Source organism: Fusarium phalaenopsidis (genome assembly GCF_050370095.1).
Source record: "Fusarium phalaenopsidis strain FUZ10S chromosome Unknown contig_32312, whole genome shotgun sequence".
Classification (NCBI taxonomy): Eukaryota; Fungi; Ascomycota; class Sordariomycetes; order Hypocreales; family Nectriaceae; genus Fusarium; species Fusarium phalaenopsidis.
Genome location: NW_028145401.1, coordinates 1 through 15,040, shown reverse-complemented (window position 1 = coordinate 15,040; position 15,040 = coordinate 1). Strand labels below are relative to the sequence as shown.

Below are 15,040 nucleotides of genomic sequence, written 5' to 3'. Positions count from 1 at the left end.
CAGTACCACTTGTGGTTCGGGTTGGCTTGAGTAAGTATCACATCCGACTTGAAGGCCCCATTGACACCAGGTGGGTTACGCCAAAAACTGACGCCATCACCTTCATCAGCCGTTCTGTAATCGACGTACGCCATTGGATCCCGCTTGACTGGTTTCAGTGGACGCCATGTCGTGTACAGAGCCCACCTCCTGCCTTGGTAGTTCTTCTCGACTCCTCCAGGCAATTTGGCTGCTTCATCCTCTGCATGGATGATGTCTTGGGCTTCGTCGATGAGAGCTTGGCTCCAGTTTCGCAGCGTATTCCGCGCTCCAGCTGCGCCCCAATCTTTATGGGGTCTGCGCACCGGGCCCTCCTCTTCTCCTTTCTGGAAACCCTTTGCTCGTAGAGTTGGGATCTGGACGGCGGTCTTAGATGCATTGTGGGACGGGAAGCCCACCCCATTCTCTCCGGTGTCGTAACTTTGAGAATTGGATGGTGTAGGATATGGTGGAGCCAGCTCCGGCTCCTTGAAGGGTTGACTTCGGGCTGAAGCAAGTAGAATCATCACTTTCCTGGCACCAGTAACGGCCTTAGCCAGTTCCATGATTTCAGGATCGTACACTTGTTTGCGGACAACAGGGTCCGTCCAAGATGAATGGTTATACGGTGGAGAGCTGATGGAAGAGGTGTGCTTGGCGATTTGGAAACCGTTGATATCCAATGTGAAAGTGGACAGTGAAGGGCGAATATCGGTGACCACCACTGACAGCCTCTTCGAATCCTGGACTGTAGAGACGCCGGCGACTGGCGACAAAGGATTTAGAGGCCCGTAGTAGTACGGTATGGTTGCTGTCACATTCGTACTGGCTGGTAATTCCGAGTGAGACTGGGAATGAGACATAATGAGGATGTTTTTTTGCTTGACTTGATAGAATGGACAATACTAAAGCGAACTATGCCAACGAAAGATCTCAGTAGGGTCAGCATGCGTAATAACAAACGAATATAATCTTCTCATCAATCCCAAGGTTCTTAGTTTCCGTCCAGAGCGGCAAATTTCGGAAGAAGCCCTGGCTTCGCTTCTTACCGCAACACGAACAGTATCGGTCTACGAAAGTGCCTCATTCCGCCAAGTCAAATGTGATCCTAGTAATCACCTGCTCATACTCTGCATCGCTACTACCACCCAATCTCAACATGTTGATCTCCCTTTTTCCGTCAATAAGAGGGAGCCGCTAATCTCACCCTCTTAATCCCTGTTAGCCCAGACTCACCCCCGCAGTATTCGAACACCTGGGGGTTCATTTGCGGAGATGAACTTACAGCTACACGGCTCACACATCGCCCTGTTGACTCTTATTAGGTGTCTTGGATGACCGGGTAACTCGGAAGTTGACCGTGAGGGGGTTATGTAACCATGTCGGAAATTCCGTCCTTGATAGGCGTGCCGGTTCGGGGATATTGGATCGACAATTGCTTGAGACTAAAACCTGAAAGGCCCATTGATGCCTAAAACCTCTTCTTTATTGATACCTAGTGGGCAGATAATGACGTGTTCCTTCACTAAGCCGTTCCTTTACCGACGTGGTCTGAGGTTCCCCTAACAATCTATTATATATAATATATAATAACAGGGTATAAGCGCCACAGCGGAGAAACTATAACATCAGAGCCTATAGGATTGCTTAGGACAAGTTTATATAAGCAACAAATATACTATGGTGACACAGTGACGGATCGGTCTTGCAGAGACATACTGCCCAGGGTGAAGACGGATAAAGTGCCGTGCAAGTGATATATGATAAAATTTAAGGGGGGCTATGGAAAAGAGGGCAACATATCTCCCTGCATAAGGGGTGCAAGATGGCCCGGTCCTAAAGTTCTCCACAGCTTACAGTTCGAAGACGCTGCATCATCAGCGCGCAGGAATATGCACCATGGCAAGGCCACCAAACAATCTCCTACGTGTAGTTTGATGTACAAGAAGATTATGCATGTCAAATGCCATGCTGCGTGTCCAGCAGGGTCAAAGGGGCTATAGTGTGGCCACGACTTGCCAGGATAGTAGTCCTGTTAAGCAAGGTACTTTAGTGGCCAATATGATCAAAGAGAAGCACCGGCATTGTCGGCACTCGGGTTTAAATGCAACCTCCGAATTGGCGAGTCTGTTGCGCTAGCCTAGCCAGACAGATACGAGGGTCATCGAACTGGGGATTTGACCAGTCTTGGTCAAGTGCCCCAGCTGGTACCAGTTGCCCATCCATGTGTACAGATGCTCGATCCCCCGCGGGGACTTGGACGATTTTCCATCCATCATCATTCTTCCTCTAGAGCCTTTGATCAATACTAGCTCGTCAGACTGACCCTTTCTGGAATACTCGATTAGCGAACATGAGCTTTCTCACGCAGATTCTCAGCTGCATTGGTGCAAGTCTATGGGGCTCTATCATTGCTACGGGCTCAGGCATTTACCTTGCTGCTTTCGCCCTCGCCTTGGCACCAGTGGCCTTAAGTCTCCAGCGCTCAAGAAATGACAAAGGCCAAGCAGTGCCCCTTGCAAATCCATCCGGATCACTGTTTGCACGTAACAGAACCAGGGTTTGGCCGATATTGACCGCAGTCTGGACAGGCACTGACGTAATAAAGAGAAACTTCGTCAAGCTCAGCAGAGAGATTTTGGCCAAAGCCAGGAGCCGCTTCCCTGACCAGCCCTTTCGTCTAATCACAGACTGGGGGGAAGTCCTTATCCTTCCTCCAGAGTTTGCCGATGAGATTCGCAATGACCCAAGGTTGAGCTTTTCAAAAGCTGCGATGGCGGTGAGCATCAACACGTATATGCAGGCAATCTTTCGGACCACACCTAACCAGGTAAATTAACAGGACAACCACGCTGGAATTCCAGGATTTGAAACCGTTAGCCTCGTCGGTCGTGAGGATCAACTCATCCAGAAGGTTGCTCGAAAGCATTTGACTAAGCATCTTGGTAAGTGATTCCCCGTGGCTTAGGAGACCAATACTAACCGACTATTAAAAGCAATGGTTATAGAGCCTCTATCGAGAGAAACAACGATTGCCGTATCTCTAAACTTTGGTGAATCAACTGGTAAGCACTCAGCTGTCCTTTGACAAAACATGGCTAACAAGTAGACACCCAAAGAATGGAAACAGATACGCCTGAAACCCGCGATTCTGGACATCATTGCTCGAATCTCGTCAAGAATCTACCTCGGAGAGCAGCTATGTCGTAACGAGGACTGGCTCAAGATCACCAAAACTTACACAACCAATTTCTATACCGCTTCAACAAACCTGCGCATGTTTCCTCGGTCCTTGCGTTTTCTGGCCCACTGGTTCTTACCCGAGTGCCAAACGCTCCGACATGAGCGCAACGAGGCAAGCAAGATCATCATGCCATTGATACAGCGCCGCCGAGAGCTCCGGCAGGCGGCGATCGCAGGCGGCGAGCCTGTGCCTATATTTAATGACGCTTTAGACTGGTCTGAGCAGGAGGCGGCTGCTGCTGGTAGCAGCTTTGACCCGGTTATCTTCCAGTTGACTCTCTCTTTATTGGCAATCCACACAACCTACGACCTGCTACAGCAAACCATGATTGACCTCGGCCGAAATCCGCAGTTTATTGAGCCTATCCGGGAGGAGGTCGTTCAGATCCTCGCTACTGATGGTTGGAAGAAGACATCACTCTTCAAGATGAAGCTCCTGGACAGCGCGATCAAAGAGACTCAACGCCTAAAGCCGGGCAGCATAGGTGCGTCATTTCCTCTTCTTGCCCTTTGAGCCCTAGTCGAGGCCCATGATGCACAAGGAGGAAGCCTAGTCACGAGAGACAGTTTGACAAACCTTGCTGGTCTCTCTATCACGCTCGAAGTGCTTTGTTGGTCATGTGTCTTCCTGGGGCTTTAATCTGAAAACAAGGTCTTACAGACTGCTAATTGATAACTCTTGCTTCACGTACAGTGACAATGAGACGCTATGTGACCGAAGCCATAACACTTTCGAGCGGTCTTGTACTCGCAAAGGGCACTCGGTTGAACGTCGATAACCGGCGCCTCAACGATGCCAACATTTATGAGAACCCCGATGTTTACAACCCTTATCGGTTTCTTGAGATGCGTTCGGAGCCCCAAAAGTATCATATGGCACAGCTCGTTTCAACGAGTTCGAATCACCTCGGTTTCGGGCACGGAGAGCATTCATGCCCGGGCCGCTTCTTCGCCGCCAACGAGATCAAGGTAGCTCTCTGTCATATCCTGGTTAACTACGACTGGAAACTGGCTCCTGAGACTGAGACGAAACCGGATACCAGGGGGATGATTGCCAAGTCAAGCCCGGCGACGGATATCTTGGTTCGGCGACGAGCTCGCACGGAGATTGATTTAGATTCACTTTGAGACATTAGAAGCGATCTCCTTTCAGCCCATTTCACGAATACAATATTTTTTATCAACTAGCGTACGTTCCTTTTGCCCTATTTCGAAGTTATCCCTCGATGTCATCCGTGCTGCACTGCCTCCTCCCTCCACTGTGAACGTTATCTTCAGCCATGGCCTGGCTCTTCAGGCATTTTTTTATCGGTCAAGTTTTACCGGATTCAATATCAGCCCCGATGCAACCTCTGACGCACGTTGTCTTTTTCAGAAGCAGCCTGATCGATGTTACCCGACTTATAGAGGCTCCTCCTGCTTTTCGGCAAGGGGAGGGATAAGCCGGCCGTCCGGGCCGGCCCGTGCTTGGTCAGATTGCATACTTGAGGGGACCTATAGACCGGGCCGGTCCCCCGTGTTTGGTTTCAGTCGCGCTTGGAAGACTAAGCACGGGGGGGTGCGTTGACTAAGGAAAGGCCGGTTGATTAGGGAAAAGAAGAAGGATGCTTCTATTTCTATAGAGATGCTTAGTAATTATAAGTATATTAATTATGAATAAACTCTAAAAATTATTATAAAGTCTATATAACTAAAAAAGAAAATAATATATAAAAGGATAGAAAGATAATAATTAGTAAGGTTCTTAGTTATTTAAGAATTTATATTTTTTTATAGAAAAAAGTAACTTTTATTTATAAGAAACTCCTATATAATTAGAGGTATCTTTTTTCCCTAATCAAAGGCCCTTTTCGTTAATTAAGCGCCCCCCCCGTGCTTGGTCTTCCGAGCACAACGGAGTTGCGGAAGACCGGGTCACGGGAATAGGCCGGACTATAGGCCCCCTCAAGTAGCCTGAACCTTAATTTAGTTGCTTCTAATCTACAAGTTGAGTCTGAGCGTGCGTTCCCAGCCACCGGTGGAAACTGTCGAGGGCAGGAGTTGCTTGAGTGATGACGGCGTTGATGGTGTTGCAAGCGCCGTCCTGCTCCAGGCCGGCACCTTCCTCGGCTCGTTCCCAATGGCCGGTGCCATGTACGCTGGGCTGCTATAGCTCTCTATCACACATAGGAAGCATCTGCCGATTTGACATCAATGCAACATTGCATGGTGATGTTTCGTCTTACAGTCAAGTCACTGCTTGGCCCCGCAAGTTCTTTGCCTAGACTCTAGATGACGAATACGTACGCCACAAAATAACGATCAAATCTGTACAGTCAGCGGAGTTTTCGTGAGAGCCTATCTATCCGTGTCAAGGATCAAGTAGAAGCGTCACCTGAGACCCATATACACGACAACAAGCAAACCATGCATTCTTCTGCGCTTAAAAAATCACCATTTCCCATTGATGTCATTCGCTCATCGTGTGGAGATGAGCTAATTGCCGAAATCGCCGTTGCCAAGCTCGGCTCGCCCCGCCCCGCCCCGCCTTCACGCGAGGATGCAGGCCCTAGCAAACCTTATAGCTGATGTAACACCTTGAAGTAACCAGTGGGGCACTGCCAAAGTTGAGATCGAGTCATGACGTCGGGGTCATCTACGGCCCTGCACGACTCATCACTGAACAACAGCCAAGTTCGGCCCCCATGGGGAGATCCTAGTCCGTATCCTCGTGGTCACCTAAAAACTGGCTACTACAGGCCTACATGCACGAACTTGAACGAATTGAGCACACCGCTATTGCCACTGATGGTGCTGTGCACCATGAGACAAGGGTGTGATCAATCCTGAGTCTGTCGCTTGGATGCGAGACTTTTGATATCTCTACGGCGCTGTGACGACCGATGGAGACTAATTTGGAAAAGAATCGCCAGCTCTCAGCGTCATGGACCAGAAAAAGCATGGAGGGCTGTGCAGACGGTGTTACCCCATGCTGTAGGGTAACCGCTTGGAATACCAGTCCATCCGGACAACCCGCGCACTATCACACAAGAGCGGTCCAACTTGCCATTCATCTGGGGGGAAGTCTGTCATCATGTGCGAATGAAAAATCGAAATAGATTTCACGCGGCTAGCTACTCCCTGCTCGGCGCACGCTTTCTGACATACAGTCTAGCCCTTGGATCTGGGACCATGTCGCTATCAATCGTGATGTTCCGCGGCCTGCCTGTCCCTTCCGGAAGCTTGAAGTCATAGAGCAGGAGAAGATTAGCCAAGACCAACTTCATCTCGTTCGAGGCGTAGAAACGACCAGGGCACGCGTATTTCCCATACCCAAACGCCATGTTGCTGGGGTCAGTCATGGAAAAGAGGTATTTCTGGGCAGACTCGGAACCTTCCCGGACCTTGGAGTACCTGAAGGCGTCAAACTCTGTAGGAGGTGCTGAGCCGGGGACGTGGGCAGCGTCTTGTAGCATGGCGTGTGAAGGGACAGCGACTCGAGTTCCAGCGGGGAGATATGTGCCATCTGAGAGCCTCAGAGGTTGGTGGAAGATGCGGTTGAAGGTTACTGCGGACATGTTGGTCATTGGCCGTCGTCGAAAAGAGATCAAGGGCAGACTCACAAAGAAACACCGGGCTGAAGCGCTGCGATTCCTTGAGCAGGCTGTCAAGCTTGTGGAGCCGATTCAATGTCGTCTTCTGCCACCCGCCATCACCGAGAACCCCTGTTATTTCTTCTCTCAGGGGCTCGAAATACTCTGGCCTGTCACACAAGTCGTACATGGCATGGCTCATCGTAATCGCTGTCGTGTGTATGGATGCCAAGCTCAGAATCAGCATCCGCTGCGCGAGGTTCTCCGGCTTCTTTTCCTCGCCCGTCGCAGCACTCATCATCCACTGCAGGATGTCTTGGTTTGCGTCGGCCTGGAATTCCTGCTGCGCTTCGCGGAAGTGCACCATGCTACCTATGATGCGACGCGCGGATGATACGTTGCGTAGCAGAGCCCTGTATGAAGGTAGTAGGGGAGCAATAAAGGGCCGGAGGAAATGAGGAAAGATGCGAAGGGCGAAACCTGTGATAAATAGGTTCTGACTATATTCAGCCGTGGTGTTGAGCCATTCTTCGTTATGGCAGTCGTCCGGCCCGAGGAAAACTCGTGCCGAGATTCGGGAGATGAGGCGAATAAAGATGGATGACATGTCAACCTTGGCCCATGTATCGTCTTGATGCTGGTCAGTAGGTCCACCAGACTTGTCAGATGATGCAATCATACCTTTCACTTTAGGCATTTCAGCAGCAAGGGCAAGGTCAAACTCCTCCTTCATGACCGCTGTCAATGAAGCCAGCCTTGGTGTCAACCTCTGCTGAATAACTCTGTTTTGCAGATCGCTCTGTAGAAACACCAGCCCACGGGTGTATTCCCCCGCAAAGTCGTGGATGAAGGGCTCGACTGATCGTGTATTGTCCTGTGACAGCTTTCGAACCTCGTCGACGTAGTTTGGGGGGATGATGATGATGTCGGTCCCGATCTTGCGGACCTGGAAGAGGGACGTTTTGAACTCGACAGCTGGTCAGCTCTCATTCAACACGACAAGTCTGAACAGCTTCCAGGTTACCTTCTGATAGCCTTCGCTGATGATAGAGCCGCCTGCCCAAACGAAGCGCAACCGGACAAACCATGTTGGCTCAAAAAGGCTTCGGTAGCCGACATAGGGAACCTTGACGCCGAAAAGGTAAGATGTCAAAAGAGTTATGGCATAGAAACAGGAAAGTCCAGCAATTATCATGGAGATTGCCGGATGAGACTTGATTGGACCCAGCTTGTCTGGATACCGCTGGCTCCATGTTGAGAAGGACATGGCGATGATGTTCTCGATTGGGTTCATGTTTGAATCAATGGTCTCAGTTCAGGTCTTAACAAGTAGGTAAGGTAGGGTACTGAAGTTATCGCGGGCAGTGTTTGGAGGTTTCAGGAATGCAGTCATCTGTTATTGCAATGGATGGTTCCAGTCTGAGCACTTGCTCACTTACTGATGCTTCAGTAACTTTATTGCGCATTCGCCTGCGGAGTAACAGATGTGCCCTACCTTGCCTGCTTGTCAAGACCTGACATGGGCCACTCGGGACTTGACCAACTCAGAAGCCGATGCGAACTGCCGTGATGTGACACATTTATCATGAGATAGGTGGCAAGGAGCTCCGGCACCCGGCGCCCTCCACCCTGTGCTTGACATGGGCTTGCAAGTGCGCGGATACAGCAGGGATATCGATATCCTTGTCAGTCTTGGTGTCTGGGTGCAAGCCAGAAGAAACAAGACTCCAGACTTGACACCGGGGATCAAGGTTACATTTACCGCTTTGTCGATGCGCTAGTGTTATGGCATGCTCGGTATTGTCGTTGTCGTAATGAGAACTACAGAAAGCCGGAATGTCCCCTGTTTTCTCCGTCAAACGTATCCCCATTCAACATACTCCTAGACTGGATTCTATACTCCAAACTCCATTGCATTTCCCACCTCGAACATCGCATCAAACACTAACTAGTATGGCGAGCCTACTGAGCTTTGCTAGCCTTGATCTACTTGACATCCAGCCTCTTGGCAATCTGGATGTGCTCACCAGGCCTACCTATGCGGTTGCTCTCACCATCTTGGCAGTTGTCACTTCCATTTACTGCGCTCGATGGTTGAAGACATCACCGTTCCTCCTGGTCAACGGCAAAAGGCTTGGAGAGCTTACCAATGTCCGCGCGAAGAAGGAGTTCATGTTTGGGGCCCGACAGCTCATCGCCAAAGGACTAGCTCTATCCCCAGGCCGGCCTTTCCGCATAATGGCTGATGTTGGCGAGATCTTGATCCTACCGCCAAAGTATGCTCACGAGATTCGTAACCATGAGCAACTCAGCTTCACGAAGGCGGCTTTCAAGGTGAGTAGGCAAGGGCCATCATTCCTTGCAAGTTACTGACTAGCTTCAACAGTGGTTCTATGCTCATCTCCCGGGCTTCGAAGGGTTCAGAGAGGGAACAACAGAGAGTCACATCATGAAACTCGTTGCGCGACACCAGTTGACACACCAATTGACACTGGTAACAGAGCCCGTATCTGAGGAGTGTGGGTTGGTGTTGAAGGATATTTACACTGATGATCAAGGTACGTTCCGAACTGCCCAACTTGCTCGACGGTGAATGTCAATGGCTGATATGGACTGGGGCAGCATGGCACGACATCGTCGTCAAGGAAGCAAACCTGAAGCTCATGGCACGCATCACCTCGCGCGTGTTCCTGGGAACCGAGATGTGCCGAAACCCGCAGTGGCTCAGGATCACTACCACGTATGCAGTCATCGCCTTCAGAGCAGTGGAAGAACTGCGGCTTTGGCCGGCTTGGCTTCGACCTGTGGTTCAGTGGGTTATGCCACACTGCACTGCTGCTCGTGCGCTGGTCCGAGAAGCCAAGGATCTGATCAATCCACTGCTGGAAGAGAGACGCAAGAAGAAGGCCGAGGCAGCAAGCAGGGGCGAAAAGATTGTTTACAATGATGCAATCGAATGGCTGGAGCAGACGGCGCTGGAGAAAAAGGTATACTATGACCCAGCCTGTGCGCAACTCTCGCTTTCTGTGGCTGCACTTCACAGCACGACCGACTTCTTCACCCAGGTGATGTTGGATATCTCCAACAATCCTGAACTCATCGAGCCATTGCGAGAAGAGATCATCTCGGTGCTCAGCGAACACGGCTGGTCGAAGCAGTCGCTCTATAAGCTCAAGCTCATGGACAGCGTGCTCAAAGAGAGCCAGCGTTTGAAACCCATCTCCATTGGTATGCTGACCCCTCCTCCTCTATGCTGCATCTCATGAGCCCTTGCAGGCTGACACAGTCCATTAACAGCTAGCATGCGTCGCTTCACCACAGCAGACGTGAATCTGTTAGACGGCACGGTTCTCCCCAAGAATAGGCTGACGCTCGTATCTGCCCATATGCATTGGGACGCCGAGTCGTACCAGGACCCGGAGCGGTTTGATGGATACCGCTTTTACAAGATGCGCCAGGAACCAGGCAAGGAGAACAAGGCCCAGCTAGTCAGCGTCAGCCCTGACCACATGGGCTTCGGATATGGACTTCACGCGTGCCCTGGCAGTTTTTTTTCTTTTGAAAAGATCACGCTTGCATTGTGCCATATTCTTCTCAAAGTACGACATCAGGCCGGTCGAAGGCTCAAACATGGAGCCGAGGAAATTTGGGCTGAACATGAATGCCAGTCCAACTGCACAGCTAGCGGTCCGGAGGAGGAAGGAAGAGATGGCAGTTTGATGGCATACCCGGCAGCAGGCTGGGGAATTCCGTAGTTGGTATCGCATAATGCCATTCTGCCGTGCAGCAATACGGTCTTAGTTTGCTTGGCGCCTGTCGAAAGATATCTTGCACCCTTGCTGTTGGCTATCGTGTTTCGCAGATTCCAATTGATACGGGAAACATGACCACCAGATTGACGAGATAGATACCAACCAGTAATGCTTAAGAAACCATGCAGCAAGTCGAGGTGACCGACAGAGCACCCTCATGAAGCGCATACTGGCTGGCCTCGTGTGGGTACTTTTCTACGGGCTGAAGGTGTTGTGTTGGTAACAGTTGTGTGATTGATTCTTTTGGGTATCACCATCCACTTCACCATAATTGGCTCCTTGCATGGTGGGAAATCTGCCCGGATGAAGCAGTCAAGGTTTCATCCCGGGTACGCGACGAAACGTGAGACGGTAGTTGCATGGGACAGCATGTAAACTTAGTGCATAGTACGTAGCTTGGCTATCAACGACGGAGAGAGTGCAAGCCAGTTATCTGCAGCTCAGCCACCCTTGCCTAGAACTCGATCTAGACCTAAGTTAACCCACGCTCCCGTTAGGCATCTTTGCAGGACTCCATTTGGTGCTGACAGGGGCCTTGCCATGGCGCTCGTGTTCTCCGCGATGATGTCGCTCGTGATCTAAGCGACGTATCGTATCAGATACATCACCAGCTCAACAGCGTATCTCGGCGTTCGGAAGTGGCGAAAATGCCGAGCATGGTGGACCCTACTATCACTACCACCTCATATGCAGAAGCCGTTACGGCTCCATATTTGAATGCTACGCTGAGTCGGCGCCGAAGCTGAAAGCTTATTTCTACCTGGCTCGGTTTTGCAAATGACATGTCACGCTCGTCCAAGCTCAATGTCGGTTGAGAAGCATGATCTGATGCAGCTGAGCGGGCTGTCCGAACTTACCCGGAAGATGCGCCCCGTCATCAGCTAGAACCAATGCTGAGACGCTCATGTCCTACAACACGAACCACGAACGAGAATAATGCTTTCCACAAGGATGTCACAGCTCTGGATATCTCTGCCACATGACGGAACGTCCTGACGCCGCACTCATGCGCTGTCCGTATATTTCATGTTGCCCTGCGGACTCTGAAATACCACAGTATCTATTACTACGTACGTGCGTAACAGACTAGCGCTCCAGCTTCAGCAGGTCCACCAGCCTCCACAGTGCACCGTTGCCCCTATTCATGCACTTTTCCAGCCTTCTAATCTCCGTCAAGATCTGCTCATGGAGGTCACCAAGGAGTGCCTTGGTCCAGCCAAGACTATCGCTAATCCTCATTTGATCTAGCATCAAGATCTTCTGCTCTACTGTGAGCCTCCTTGGGGGACCGCCTCCTGATAGCATATTGGTTAGAGGCCATTGTCGTCGCTCTGCAGTGAATGGAGCAGTGGGGAGTGAATATTTCCCTTCGTCGGAGGTCCTCACAGAAGCCCTTCTGGTCGGCATACTGCACGCGCCACGATCAGCAGCTGATGCTTGACAGTTCTTGACAAACCTCGAGGGATCAAAAGGTTTGTAAGTTTGCTCACATTTCGATCGACCAGATTCATATAGTCGTCCCCGGGATCTGAAAGTACGGTTCAAAGGAGCGAGACCATCTTGTTGATGTTCTCTAATGCACCCTCGGCCAGGTTTACGCTTGAAGGTGTTACCAGAAGGTAGGCATGCAAGCCTGAACAAGGCCCAGTCTCTAGAATGACCATCGGTTATTAAAAAGGCTCCGAGAGGGGGCCCTGAGAAACCTCACTGTCGTTAACCATCAAGAGATATTCCTGGATGGTAGGGCGCAGTGTTGTTAAAGGTCCACGACAGATCCATCGCCTGGCCCTCAAATATGGTCAAGATCATGCCTGCGACGTGTTATCACCCACCTGTGGATCAAGAAGCCAAATTACTGCACCTGTAACCTCGCCCAATGAGGTGGGATCGATAAAGGCCTGGACGGTCGAAAATGCCTTGACGATAACATATGTCGCTGAATTGATAGCCTGAGCAGGACCGAAGACGGTATGTGTTGAAGGTTTGCCGCGCCGCAACGGTGAATTGTCCTGGAAGTCATCGATTCTGACCTTTGAGCTTACATATCGAGAGGGCGAGGAGAGTGATGCTTACATGAGAGATGAATCATGCAGCATATTGATCACTGCCTTGATTGCTGCGGTCTTGTCGTCCGGGCACTTGGAACCAAACATTCAACGCGTCAATGAATACCTCCCGTATGCCTTTGGAAGGAAGAGTCAATATATACTCGTACGGGGACTCTGCAATCTGAGCGGCGTGTTTGGGTCAACGTTTGTTTCACTCCCTTGAGAGCGAGGATGCTTGCCTTGGTACGTTTAGCAGTCCATTCACATTGAAGCTGCGAATTCACGATGGATGGTAACCAGTGCTCAAGAACAGACTCTGCAGTCGCGTTGCTCGATCCTGACAGGGTTGTATGGAGTTGTTCGCTGCTCGAGTCGAGCCGCAATGAGACCATGAGGATGGTGGCTGTACTTTTGAGGGCATAGGGTCGTCCTTGGCTTGAGCCTCAAGGCTTGAGCCATGGTCGAGTTGCAACATTGTGGAGACGAGGCAATTGTGAGAATACTGTTGTTCGGAGGACATGATGCACAAGTTAAACGACAAAGATGAAGTGGTTGTACTCTGATCGAGGTAGATGAAGAGAAGAAGTGAGAAGGAGGCAACAGGGTCCGGGAGCAACGGGTGTATGTGTTAATTGGCGTGGATAAAACGGCCACGGAATGAGCGTCTCCGACTTAATGAATCAAGGACACGGAATGGCCAAGCCCTGCATGGCCAAGCCCTGCATGGCCAAGCCCTGTTGTCGCAACGTAGAATGTCTGGGCCTTTGGTAGGCACATGGGAAGCAAAAAACCGCTTACCACCCAAGCTAGAGTAACTCCAGTTTCTTCGTTGCCATTGACTGGGGCTAATTCATGTAAAACGTGGAGACCAATGCATATGCAAAGCTCAAAACTCAAAATTGATTAGAAATCAACCCACGGGATGTGTTTTGAAGTTGTCATCGTCCTTCCGCGGCACAGGCAACAGGGGAGGGGCGTGGTATCTGGAGTCACAGTCACCCTCTCTGCCGAGCGAAGTATCACCTTGCGTGGTCATGTATACACCATACCTTGTGGATAGCAGTGCCTCTCGGCAAATTTTTCGGTAGTCTACAACGGGCTTCGGAGTACCACCTTCAGAAATGGGGCCCTGGGGTCGGCCAACCAAGGGGTTTCTGGTGAGGTAGCAACATTTGGAAGAGGAGGTTCTACCAACTCCTCCTGTTACAGCAAAAAAAGACTCATCGTTGAATCATTCTGACTTCTCTACGTTTACTTCGCTGGTCTTGTCTTATCTCTAAGGTCCTTGGCAAGATGCTGAATTTCTAGCAGCTGGGGGTCCTTAGTAATTGCTAACGTTTATCTGGTAACAAACTCCAGTTCCTCAATGATAAACGCTGCAGCAACAAGCAAATCCGACGGTAGCACCCCTGGCCCCCAACGGCAAAGTCTTTGATCGCCCGAGCCCCCGCAAGCTACCACTTGGCTACTACGGTCTCTGTACAACTAGCTGCCGTGTCTATGACACTGCTTGGGTAGCCGTGATTCCGAAAAACGACGGGGAATGGTCAAACAGTGGCTGTTTCCAGAATCCTTTGTTACCTGCTGAAATCCCAATCCGATGATGGGAGGCTGGGGCATACATCCAGCAACGCAAACCGCAGGGCATTCCCTGGACACGGCTGCGGCCTAGCTGCTCTCTTGGCCCATACCAAAGAACACTCTGCAGATTCTCGACATTTCGCCAGACGAGATGAGCCAGCGTATTGAGCAGGGGAATGGCCTCGAGATGACAAGCGTTGGGTCATGGGATGATGTTGAAAAGACCAATCATATTGGCGTTGAACTGATCGTGTACCTGCTCTGGCTGGTTTATTTTCAGAAGCAAGGGGCAGGGAACTCTCCTTGACTTCCTTGCAGAGATGCCCTGGAATCTATGCACAGGGTCAAGATGTCGCAGTTTCAGTAGATACGCTCTACGGCAAAAGGCCATCCTCGGCTCTCACTCACTCAGGCTTGCTGGAGAAGCCGGATTTGATCGGTATCCCATCATCTCTACCATGGTCCACACATGATGGCTTGCCTCTTCGACTGCTGCTTATCTGATAGGTCAAATGGATGACGAGGCCGAACGGGTATCTGCGGTATATCCTACAGACTGGTGCGCTGGCCACGGCGACGGTGGAATCCCAGGAACCCGTACCCAACGACCTTTTGAATGCAGCTGGTAAGTGAGTTCGTTCAATCGAGTCAACCTTGACTGATCATACTTCGACGTAGCCTCGCCACCCCTCTCCTGCTTAGCTTCTGCAGAGGACATTGAGTGTGATGGGATGCATGGTCTGGCTGATATTCCGCCGCTGCTTTG

The 15,040-nt window shown here is 50.7% G+C and overlaps 3 protein-coding genes across 3 annotated transcripts; 2 read left to right on the top strand and 1 right to left on the bottom strand.

The window, feature by feature from the left end:
- Positions 1–2,371: 2,371 nt before the first annotated feature.
- Positions 2,372–4,389, top strand: LRP88_11515 (cytochrome P450; the record flags this gene model as incomplete). The annotated part of the gene is made up of 6 exons (XM_083247941.1): positions 2,372–2,492; positions 2,601–2,797; positions 2,861–2,963; positions 3,015–3,083; positions 3,138–3,746; positions 3,956–4,389. 6 exons carry the CDS (start codon positions 2,372–2,374, stop codon positions 4,387–4,389), a joined length of 1,533 nt encoding a protein of 510 aa, XP_083096280.1.
- A 1,985-nt stretch (positions 4,390–6,374) lies between these two features.
- Positions 6,375–8,127, bottom strand: LRP88_11514 (cytochrome P450; the record flags this gene model as incomplete). Its single annotated transcript, XM_083247940.1, has 3 exons — positions 6,375–6,808; positions 6,864–7,800; positions 7,858–8,127. The coding sequence occupies 3 exons, from the start codon at positions 8,125–8,127 to the stop codon at positions 6,375–6,377; spliced, it is 1,641 nt and encodes a 546-aa protein (XP_083096279.1).
- Positions 8,128–8,786: 659 nt separating this feature from the next.
- Positions 8,787–10,588, top strand: LRP88_11513 (cytochrome P450; the record flags this gene model as incomplete). The annotated part of the gene is made up of 4 exons (XM_083247939.1): positions 8,787–9,167; positions 9,220–9,391; positions 9,456–10,061; positions 10,131–10,588. 4 exons carry the CDS (start codon positions 8,787–8,789, stop codon positions 10,586–10,588), a joined length of 1,617 nt encoding a protein of 538 aa, XP_083096278.1.
- Between the last annotated feature and the right edge of the window lie 4,452 nt (positions 10,589–15,040).